Raw genomic sequence first — 11,693 nt, forward strand, 5'->3', positions numbered from 1 at the left:
AACAAAACAAAGAGCCTTAGACATTGACCTGGCATCCAAAACTCCCCAGATCCCAATCCAATTGGGCAACCATGCCATACATATGGAGGTCAAACTCAGCACACAACCTGCATGACGCTACACTTTGGCACCAGATGCCGCAGGCCATCCTCACAGGTCCTGTATGCATGCCACAAAGAGTGGCAGCTGTTTTGGAGGCATGAGGGAGACCTACACAGTATTAGGTTTCAATGACTAAAAAACAACTTCAGTTGTGGAAGGATGTCAGCTTTCAGCCTGAGTTCAGTTGATGCACTGTCTGCATTAACATGCTTTCTCCGTCCATGAGTGCTTCTGATAAAAAGCCCTGAGGGTGCCTGAACTGTTTTCAAAGCCTTTATATGTGCTTGTGCTAAACTGTATACCCTTGTTATTCACTTAATGGATTTGTGCCTCTTTAATGAAGAAGTTTTAATCAATATTTAAAGATTTGGTTTATTTGCATTTTTCACTCAATATCCAAGAGCATTTAAAAGAAAATTGTTATTGCACTACTACTCATTAACAATTTGAATAAGTGCATTTGAGGGAATTGCTATCTAATGTAATATTGAATGAAAGGAAATAGGACGCGCAGCCCAGTGTTTCCCTTATCTTTAATGTCAGGTCTGCAGTTAAAGGAAGTGTTTACTTTTTACTACTCATCAGAGACAGCACAGAGCTGGTGGATGTATAACACTGACTTAAGGGTGTGAAAGCTTCTTGGAGAGGTTGTTTGGAAGCTATTGTTTATATAATCATATTATAACTCTGTTAATAACTGTATTTGAAAAAATAGAGGTTATGTTTATCTTCCATCATATCATTTGAAGCAATAGTGTGATCATTTTCCTTTTTCTGTGTACGATAGAAGCCCTGAATAGTTGCTAGAGGAAACGCTTGTTGCAGACGCATTGCATCAGTGATATTGTAACAGATATTGACATGTTGCATGTAAGCATTTATACCTGCTGTAAGACTTAATTCTGTTATAATCAATGTTGTTGTTTTTTTCTGCTTTATTGGCAGAACAAAAAAACAAAACCCAAAAAAAGAAACCGTGACAGCACATTGTAGGGAAACGGAAACAATGAATAAATAAGGACAATGAATGAGATTCTAATTACTAAATGCCTCAGTAGTGCCAGTTAATGGTGTCTAAGGATCAGACCAAACGTCCGAGTGCATGCCAATAATTTTCAGTAGACTCACAATGGACACACCGGCATTGCACATAAATGCCGTGTAGGTGTCACACAGGCGTGGATGGTTTCTTTAGTTGTGGCATTAGCATGCAGTGACAGTGTGATTGCAGTAGGTTGTCCACCTGATTTAATGCATTATATTTCATACCAGTCTATATGTCTATACGTCTGTACACGCTGCACCTCCATTAATATCTACAACAGTGCCTGTGTGTATCCGTGCATCGGGGTATTTGATGTAAGTGCAGCGCCTAGTATATTAGGTGCAGTAATCACCTGCGTGCCTAAAATATAATTTACTTTTTATCAACAATTCAGAGGAAGTCTGGGGTTTGACAAAAACACGAGCTGAAGTTTTGTTTGTTGTTTCCAGCTGCGAAGCAGTCTTTCCTCTGAGTTTATTAACAGCTTCATCCCGGCACCAGATCGGTCACGTCAGTGATTACTTATAATCATCTGTTACCCCTGACATGGAGATAGGATCTGCCAGGATCTATGTGAACCTTCTTTGTCAGCAACACAGACAGACTACATGGTCTACTTGCATTGGGAACACACAATAAGCTTTCTTGATACAAAGGAAATTCTAAGTTGGGGATGTAGATGTTTTTAATGTGCTTGTATGTACGTGTACAAATGCCTTAGCTGTAGCAGGAAGAGGCTGTGTGTTAGTCGGTTGGTGTGTTTGACACATCATCGTGAGTGTGCATGCACTTGTCTGCCTGTGTAGCACGTTGTCAGGCTATGAAAGAGACTATGAAGTGCAGCTGAAGTAGAAAAAGGGAGAAATTGTGGTACCTTTGAAAGTCCTTGACAAAATAACACTACTATAAGATTTTCTGCTGGTATTACGACCACCATCATCGCCATCTTCACCACAGCAAATAACAATAAGGATAAATTGGTCTGGGAGAGTGCAAGCAGCAATCACTGCCACTTGCAGTGAAGCGGCGACAGAGCACCACCCAGGAGGCTCCAGAACTGGCTGGCAAAGTCAGTCACCCCAGGTCGACAGTATGTCTTTTGCCACCTTGTAATATTTTAATCATGAATACTATTCATATTACCATAGTTTAATCCTTTCATCTTGTTACTTCGTTTAATTTTTTAAACATTTTCATTTATTGCACCAGATGTTGGTCCTGTTGTGAATCATCCCCACACCCTGGAGGTTTGCTCGATGTCACTTTGCTCCTGTTCTTAAATGCTCTGAGATCCTGAGCAGTGAAGTTATTTTTTAGGGCTAAATTTATATGAAATAGCCAGATTAAGTTGATAACTATGGTTTAAGGGGAGCAACATGGTGGCACAACCTTGTGAAGCCTATGAACAAAAAAAAATAGTTAATGTACAATACATCGACAGTTTAATAATATTAGTGCCAAATGGGGCAGCTGTGGTTCAGGCGGTAGAGAAAGTCATCCAATAATCAGAAGCTTGCTGGCTTAATCCCCAGCTCCTCTAGTCTCCGTGTGGATGCGTCCCAAATTGCCCCTGGTACATTCACTGGCGTCTGAGTGCGTATGTGTAATAAATCAAACTGTATGGGTGTGTGTGAAAACTGGAACATGTGGGTTATAGTGTAAAGCGAGTGGAAAGGCAGAATATAAATGCCAGCCAGATAAAAAGTCAGATGTTTCAGTTTTTAGAGACTAAAGTCAGTGTAGAGTAGAGTGAATATTTGACTTGCGTTCTCCAGACAGATGCAAACTCTAAGTGGAGGCTGGAACATCTGAGGTGATTTTTTCTTTCTTTTTGTTTCAGATTGTTTCACAGAGGAAACTGACTAAAGCTCTTCTCAAACAGGGAAACACTGCTGGAAAGTCTTCTATCACGGTACGGTATGGCACGGGTTCCAAAGTCAACCGAACCACGTTAAACACTCCTACACATGCAAAAATCACACACACACTTAGACACGCACACACACACACACACACCACCTCTGTGCACTCAGACACCCTGAAGATAATTAATTTGATGATGTTGCCTGTTCAATCTGTGCTGTAGCTCATTTCCATCTCATTTTCTCTCACCTCCTTCTTACATCTCCGTGTCGATCTCTCTCGCTCTCTCTGTCTGTCTCCTTTCGCCTCCCAACCTTCCCTCTCCACCTTCACTCTCTGCCCCGCTGTATAGGTGACAGCTGAGGAATTGTCTGGAAATGACGATTACGTTGAACTCTCATTCAGTGCACGTAAGCTGGACGATAAGGTTTGTGCACTTTCAAAAATACTCAGAAATGTTGAAGTTTTCCTTAAGATATGAGGGTAATTAATACTGAAGATGTGGGTCTGTGTGTGCATGCTGCCTGGTTGGTGTGTTTGTGTGTGCGTGTGCTTGGAGAAGTATGTGGGCAGAGCTGTGGGATTTGATTATGAAGAAACACGCACAATACACACTAGTACAAGCTGGTATTAAAGGAGGCCTGCTGAGATAGGTGGGCACCCCCTTTCCCAATAACCCTCTTTTATCTCACCACCCCAACCACACACACCGATAACTGTATTAATTTTCCAGCCGGCACATGTGCGCGCGCGCGCACACACACACACACACACACACACACACACACACACACACACACACACACACACACACACACACACACACACACACACACACACACATGGATGACTAATCCAAACAAGTAGTGCCCTGGGGAAAAGATGGAAGAAAGCATGGGAGTGGTGGATAAATTGGAGAGGACAGGAAAGGGATAGGTGGAAGAAACAAAGAAGAAAAGGAGTTTAAAGGGGCGAAATAATGATTCTGTTAGTGTTCGAATGATTTATGGTGATCAAAGGGAGTTCTGAGGGAATGCCTCACATGCGTGTTTTCTCTCTGAAGGATTTCTTCAGCAAGTCAGACCCTTTCCTGGAGATTTTTAGAATAAATGATGACGGCACTGAGTCGCTTGTGCACAGAACCGAGGTAACTGCGCTCGCACATCCGTGGAGATGTAGGCAGCTGTTTTAGTTTGGAAATAAACAACAAGCGTGAACTGTCTTTGTATTTATTGTGCACAGACGGTCATGAACAACCTGAGCCCAGTTTGGAAATCCTTCAAAGTTTCCTTAAACACACTCTGCAGTGGAGACCACGACAGGGAGCTTAAGGTGAGTCTGGGAATATTTTTTCTGCAACAATCATAGTGGCAATGCAACTATTTAAGTTCCTCCAGTAAAATGCAAGACTCATTAAGAGGGCCGAAGTCAAGCAGCACCCGAGTGCTTGCACAGCATCATCACCAGCCTGCATTTTATTTATTTAAAACATAAAAAAAGAAATGCCATTCATTCAATAAATGCGGACAAAAACTTAAAATGACAATAAATAAAGTAGTTTTACCCTTTTTCACCTACATACAAAACATGACATTAATGCAAAGGACAGCGGCACGTACAAAAAGCCTTTGTCCCTTTCTCTTTTCAGTTCCAGGAGTTAAGTTCAGGTCAGGCGTTTTTATGATATCATTGTGCTATTTAAAAAGTCAGATGGGCGTTAAGGAGCTCAGTGGTTATCTTAAACTCTCGCCTTTACTTGTCAGAGGAGATCTCTTCGCCTTTTTGGAAGCAGTGGCCGCCACGTTCGCAGAGAACAGTTATTCTTTGGCATGAATAAACATGAGATTGTTCATTAAATATTCAGAGGTATCTTAACTCTGCGTGGCTCCTGACAGCGGGAGAAAGGGCTCGCACGCGCACGCACGCCGTCGGCTATGGTTTCCAGGGCTACCTGTTTCGAACAGTCAGAGCTTTAGTGAGAAATGGCAGGGCAGAGATTTCTATTCAGACAAGTGCTTTCTTTTCACCAGACTCTTAACTGACCAATGCATAAATGCATAACCCTCCTCTGCAGTGTCTCGCCGTCTCTTCCTTTGTACTTGCAATCGGCAAGGAGCCCATTTCTCCACCTCTTTACTTTTCTTTCTGTCCTTTCGCTGGTCTCTCTCTCTCTCTCTTTGTCAAACAGTTAGTATTCAGTGAATGGAACAGAGCTTCTTAATTTTTTCATTACTCTCTAGCACAGCTCTCAGCAGTTTGAAGTGGAAGCAAGGCTGCAAAAGCGAGCGCTCGCTACCTCGCGCGCGCACAAATTACTTTCACAAACACAAACATGCATGCGGCCCGCAAACGATCACACACAAACATGCACGCACGCTTTAGGTGCGGACTGTGAACAGCTTAAGTGGGAGACAGGAAATTAGGGGATTACAGTGAGTCATTGTTTTTAATCAAGCATTGCTGGATTGCTTCTGATCGCTAGTTGCTGGGGTGACCTCATGCAAGGAGGTTATAATGCAAAACTGCACCGCTGAAGGACTCGTTCACAGGCATTAGAGCTTCACAAAAGACCTGAGTTTTTTCAGTCCGTGTTAACATGTGTCTCTATTGACAAACCTTTTTGAATATCATTGATTGCAGTGACTTTGCAGGACAGCCTACACATGAGAGCCTTGTGCCATCCTTTGAAATGAAAGGACTGAGTCTTTATGATGTGCTTAGCTTTGCCCCGCTGACCCTCACTTGATTGAGGCAATTTGTCTTGCTTACTAGCTCCCAAGAGCGAGTCAAACTATTATGTCGAAAAACACACACACAAGCGTAAAGCTGTCGCTTAAGCCGCGTACCTCTCAGCATCCTCAGATTAATATTTCACCGCTCCGTTGCCCCCCCCCACCAACACCGCCTTATCAATCATTCAGCATGGCATTTCCCTGCATGCCTGCGAGTGCCTGTGTGTGTTCGTTTAGGTAACGGTGTTGCAGCTGTGCTCTAAATGAGTGAACGTGTGTGTGTCTCTTCCAGTGCACAGTTTGGGACTGGGACTCCAATGGAAAACATGACTTCATCGGGGAGTTTCATACCACGTTTAAGGAGATGAGGGTAGAGCAGGAGGGCAAACAGGTGAGAAAATGCGCGCTCGAGCTCCTGCACATGCTCACACGAGAGGAATAAAACAAGTAATGTTTACTCACTGACTCAGGGCCATAAATTCATTTATGCACTGTGAGCCCATTTGCATCTCTGTCAGTGCTTTTATTCACATATCCAAAATAATCCTCATTTAAATAAAAGCAGAGCTCCTTTTTAATAGCTTCGCATCATTATGTAGCAAATACATAACGAGTCAAGCAAATTCCTTCTGTGCTCCCTTGATACCATCTGCATTAATTGTGTGTATCTGTGCGCCTAGATCCAATGGGAATGCATCAACCCTAAATATCAGATGAAGAAGAAGAATTACAGAAACTCTGGTGTTGTCATTCTCAACCACTGTAAGGTAAGGTAAAGCTTTTTCTGTCTGCGTTCCTTCTTTTTTGTGCAACAAATGGTTATTTTCATTGTTAATTTAAATCTCAACTGACTGTTTGGGGGATTAATTGTTTGACTTTTAAAGCATGAGATAACAGTGGAAAAAAAGACGTGCCTTCTAATTGCTACTTTTGTCCCATTAATATTCATAGACCTAAATACACTATTTTTTATAATTATATTAAACAGAGAAAAGAACGATAAATGCACAAACCTTATTATCATTGTGTTTCTGACTATAAATACATTTTATTTTGCTAGGAAAACGGGAAAAGTGAGGAGCAATTTATTGAAATTTGCAAATTTACGTGGAAATGCACATATAAAGCAAAAGCAGAGTTTGTGCTATTCAATATTTGACCATCTTTTTTTCCTTTAACACAGCCTGAACTCTCTTAGACAAGCTTTCTTGTAATTTCTTTAAGTAGTCTTCAGGAATAGCTCTTCTTCTTCTTCTTGAAGGGCATTTCAAAGCTCTTCTTTGGATGTTGACTGCCTTTTATTCCGTTCTCTGTCAAGATGATCCCACACTGCTTCAGTAATGTTGAGGTCTGGGCACTGGAGGCCAGTTCATAACTGATGGTGCTTTATTGTGTGTTTCTACCCTTGTATCCTTTACTGCATTAGCAGTGTGTTTTGGATCATTGTCATGCTGAAAAATAAAACTGTTACCAATCAAATGTTTTGATGGCACTCTTCTGTGTTCATAATTCCTTGGATTTTGAGCCATGAAAGAGCCTCCTCCATGTTTTACAGAGGGTTGTAAACACTCACTGTTGTACCTCTCACCTGGCCTGATTACTTGAACTAAAACCTTCCAATCTGAATTCATCACTTGAACCTGTTGCCACTGATTTTCAATCTACTTCTTTTGTAATTTGGCATAACTCAGCCTTTTCACCCTATTTCGCTTCCTTAAGTTTCAGAATCAGAATCAGAATCAGAATACTTTATTGATCCCTGGGGGAAATTATTTTTTGTTACAGTGCTCCATTTTAAACCAACATTAAGACAAGACAGACAATACACTAACTAAGAATAGTACAATATATACATATATATACATACATACATACATAAGTCACTTATAAATAAATATTTGGAAAAGAAACATGTGTAGTTGTAGCAGCAAACAGTGTGTTAAGTGGATGCGTTGTACAGGGAGATGGCCACAGGCAGGAATGATTTCCTGTGTCGTTCAGTGGTGCTTTTCAGTAATCTCAGTCTCTCACTGAACGTGCTCCTGTGACTGACCAACATGTCATGGAGTGGGTGGGAGGTGTTATCCAACATTGTCTTTATCTTGGACAGCATCCGCCTCTCCGACACCACCTTGAGGGAGTCCAGCTCCATCCCCACAACATTGCTGGCCTTACGGATCAGTTTATTAAGTCTGTTGGCATCTGCGACCCTCAGCCTGCTCCCCCAGCATGCAACAGCATAGAGGATCGCACTGGCCACAACAGACTCATAGAAAATCCTCAGCATTTTCTGGCAGATGTTGAAGGACCTCAGTCGCCTCAAAAAATAGAGACGACTCTGGCCCTTCCTGTAAAGTGCTGTGGTGTTTTTAGCCCAGTCCAGTTTATTGTCAATGTGTACTCCAAGGTATTTATAATCCTCCACAATGTCAACACTGACCCCCTGGATTGAAACTGGGGTCAAGTGTTTCCTGGTCTTCCTGAAGTCCACGATCAGTTCCTTGGTCTTTGCCACGTTGAGCTGCAGATGATTCTGCTCACACCACGTGACAAAGGAGTCGACCACAGCCCGGTACTCTGTCTCATCATCCCTGCTGATGCATCCAACCACCGCAGAGTCATCAGAAAACTTCTGAAGATGGCAGGTCTCTGTGCAGTGGCTGAAGTCTGTGGTGTAGAGGGTGAAGAGGAAGGGGGAGAGGACAGTCCCCTGTGGTGCCCCTGTGTTGCTAATCACCTTGTCAGACACACACTGTGGGAGACGTACATATTGTGGTCTTCCTGTCAGGTAATCAACAATCCAGGACACCAGAGAAGCATCCACCTGCATCGCTGCTAACTTATCACCCAGGAGGGTCGGCCTGATGGTGTTGAAAGCACTGGAAAAGTCAAAAAACATGACCCTCACAGTGCTCGCCGGCTGGTCCAGATGGGTGTAGACACGATTGAGCAGGTAGATGATGGCGTCCTCTGTTCCGAGACGAGGCTGATAAGCGAACTGAAGGGGATCCAGATGTGGTCTTACTATGGGTCGCAGCTGGTCCAGGATGAGCCTTTCCAGGGTCTTCATGATGTGGGAGGTCAGTGCCACGGGCCTGTAATCCTGGGGGCCACTGGGACGAGGCGTCTTTGGTACAGGGACGAGGCATGATGTCTTCCACATCACCGGGACCCTCTGCAGACTCAGACTCAGCATAAACAGTTTATGAAAGACTCCACACAGCTGGGGGGCACAGGTCTTGAGGACAAGGGGACTCACTCCGTCTGGTCCAGCAGACTTGCCTGAGTGAAGTCTCCTCATTTGCATCTCAACCTGGTATTGAGTGAAGGTGATGGGTGGGGGAGGGGTGTCAGGAATCTCACAGGAGGCAACATGTGAAGAGAGAGGCTGGCACAGTGGTGTGGCTCTGGATTCCAGGCTGACTGCAGGTGAGGTTGTGGGGGTGGGAGCAGACACTGTGGTGTCGAATCTATTGAAAAACAGATTCAACTCGTCGGCTCTATTCTCACCTCCCTCAGCTCCCCTGCTGTTGGTTGGCCTGAATCCAGTGATGGTCTTCATGCCCCTCCACACCTCTCTCATGCTGTTCTGCTGGAGTTTCCACTCCAGCTTCCTCCTGTAATTGTCCTTAGCCTCTCTGATCTTGTCCTTTAGTAACAAGTTTGGCTTCTTGGCAGTGATCCTTCCACTTAGACCATTTCTGATGAGGTCTAAGTGAACATTAGATGGATCAACCACAGGGCCAGATGCATTTCTTGGGTCCTGGGTCAGGTCTTTGCTGGATTTTTTTCATACTTTTTAAAGACAAAAATTTTAGCTACTGTTCATATGCAGATTTTAATGCCTCTTTGAAAAGCCTGGAGAAGTGTGAGAGAAACACATAAGAAAATCTGGCTACTTGTAACAAAATATATAGTCATGACAGGTTTTGACTTTTGCACAGTACTGTAACTATACAGACAAATGTCATCGAAATTGCTATATTTGTATATAAAATGTATTTGTTTATTTTTTTAAATTATTTTCCCATTTAACAGCACTGACTGCATTATGTCCAATAATTTCTGTAGTGATCACCTGACTGTAGGTAGCACTTTCTGTCATAATCGGGCTGTCAGTTCATTAATATAGGGAAAGGGCCCATTACATATTTTTAATAAGAAGCTTCTAGTTCAATATAAATAAAAACAAACAAACAAACAAAAGAAATAACTGGAAAATGGGTGGGAAAAATGGAAAATAAATAAATGAATAAATAAAAATGGGTAAATCCGATGGAGAAATTACTAGAAAAGTAAATAAATAGTATTAGTAAACTAGTAATCAATAATATTATGGGTTCTTTTTTTCCTGACAGATTATTAAAATGTATTCCTTCCTGGATTACATCATGGGAGGCTGCCAGATTCAGTTCACAGTAAGTTCCCTCAAATGTAATCTCTTTAATGTTTACATCAATGTGCCTGTTTGTGTCCGTCCATGCTGTGTGAGCGTACATGTTTCCATCTCAGGTGGCGATAGATTTTACAGCATCCAATGGAGATCCTAGAAACAGCTGCTCCCTCCACTACATCCACCCCTACCAGCCCAATGAGTACCTCAAAGCACTGGTGGCTGTAGGAGAGATATGCCAAGACTATGACAGGTAGAATCCACTCCATCAATCATCGTTCCACCTAATGCTGACACAAGGGCACACATCCAAACACAGACACACTCTGGATTTTCCCTCTGAGAATCAAATCCTTCCACAAAAGTCAGCATGAAAAAAACCTCTTCCTTTGCTTTATGAGCCTTACAAAGCTTTTGTCCATTATTTTTACCCTTCTCTTTTTTCCTTATATTTATTTCTTTTTCCCAATGAAATATGTCTGTCTCTTTTTCTCCAGTGATAAGATGTTCCCTGCATTTGGATTTGGAGCTCTGATACCCCCTGACTTCAAGGTAGGACATTTGGGAGCATGCACATGTGTGCAAAAGCAAAGGGCAGAGTGGGTGGGGTGGGTCTGGAGAATTTATATTTAGATTTGAGATCTTTTTGGAGGCTCAGCTTGCTTTTGATCAACATGAAAGGGGAATACATCTGTCAACCTGTAAATTGAACTGAATGCATCGTGCTGAGTGTGAGTGGTGTGTTGTGGCAGTAAAAAGGCCTTGTCTTTTCTGCCCTGCCTGAAGGTTTCACATGATTTTGCTGTGAACTTTGATGAGGACAATCCTGAATGTGCAGGTGAGCTACCCACACCCTTCCCCTCCCCCAAACACGGACACAGAGACATACACACACTATTTCGCTTACTCAGGCTCGCGCAAACATTCGCATGCACAACCAAAGCAGTCCCCTGCATGCCTCTCATATCTCCCTTGCTGTCGGTCCCATATTCCACCCTTTATATTTTTCCCTGATTTTTTTTTACCCTGTTTTTGCTCCTCACAAATATGCACAGACATACGCACGCGTTCGAACACGCACGGACGCACACGCAGCTGGGAGGTTTGTCACTATGCTGCTGGAAGTATTTCAGGCTCGTGTACACAGAGAAAAACAACACTAATCTGTATGTGTGAAATGGGCTTCTGTGCTCCTCTCTTCACATAGCTGATGTTCCCGCCGTGACGGCGTGTGTGTGTGAGGATAATACGGGAATATTTTGCACAAAATGCTCGGTCACCTCACAGTGCGGTCACATACACAGACTCTGATTCATCTTAGCAGATGCTTTTACAAGTATGAGAACTTTTGGCTCTCCAGGGTCAGGCAATAAACAGAAAAATGGCAGCAAAAACAACCCACGTGTGTGTGTGTGTTGCAGGGATCCAAGGTGTGGTGGAGGCCTATCAAAATTGCCTCCCTAAGATCCAGCTGTACGGGCCCACCAACATCGCTCCAATCATTCAGAAAGTGGCCTCCTCTGCCTCAGAGGAAATGCACACCAAAGAAGCCATGGTG

General features: G+C 43.0%; 1 protein-coding gene across 2 annotated transcripts in view; it reads left to right on the forward strand.

Annotated features, from left to right (window-relative positions):
- The window catches only part of cpne4b (copine IVb), a 31,559-nt gene that overhangs the window by 13,315 nt on the left and 6,551 nt on the right, over positions 1-11,693 (forward strand). For both annotated transcript variants that reach the window (XM_085395768.1, XM_085395769.1), the window contains exons 4-14: positions 2,988-3,059; positions 3,363-3,437; positions 4,074-4,157; positions 4,253-4,342; positions 6,035-6,133; positions 6,423-6,509; positions 10,101-10,160; positions 10,255-10,388; positions 10,633-10,687; positions 10,922-10,973; positions 11,557-11,690. In XM_085395768.1, the coding sequence (XP_085251894.1) occupies positions 2,988-3,059; positions 3,363-3,437; positions 4,074-4,157; positions 4,253-4,342; positions 6,035-6,133; positions 6,423-6,509; positions 10,101-10,160; positions 10,255-10,388; positions 10,633-10,687; positions 10,922-10,973; positions 11,557-11,690 (942 nt within the window). The remainder of the gene's footprint in view (positions 1-2,987; positions 3,060-3,362; positions 3,438-4,073; positions 4,158-4,252; positions 4,343-6,034; positions 6,134-6,422; positions 6,510-10,100; positions 10,161-10,254; positions 10,389-10,632; positions 10,688-10,921; positions 10,974-11,556; positions 11,691-11,693) is intronic.

This window comes from Rhamphochromis longiceps, linkage group LG22, assembly GCF_057381845.1.
Source record: "Rhamphochromis longiceps isolate RC_006_pf linkage group LG22, R_longiceps_female_GT1.1, whole genome shotgun sequence".
In the NCBI taxonomy this organism is placed as follows: Eukaryota; Metazoa; Chordata; class Actinopteri; order Cichliformes; family Cichlidae; genus Rhamphochromis; species Rhamphochromis longiceps.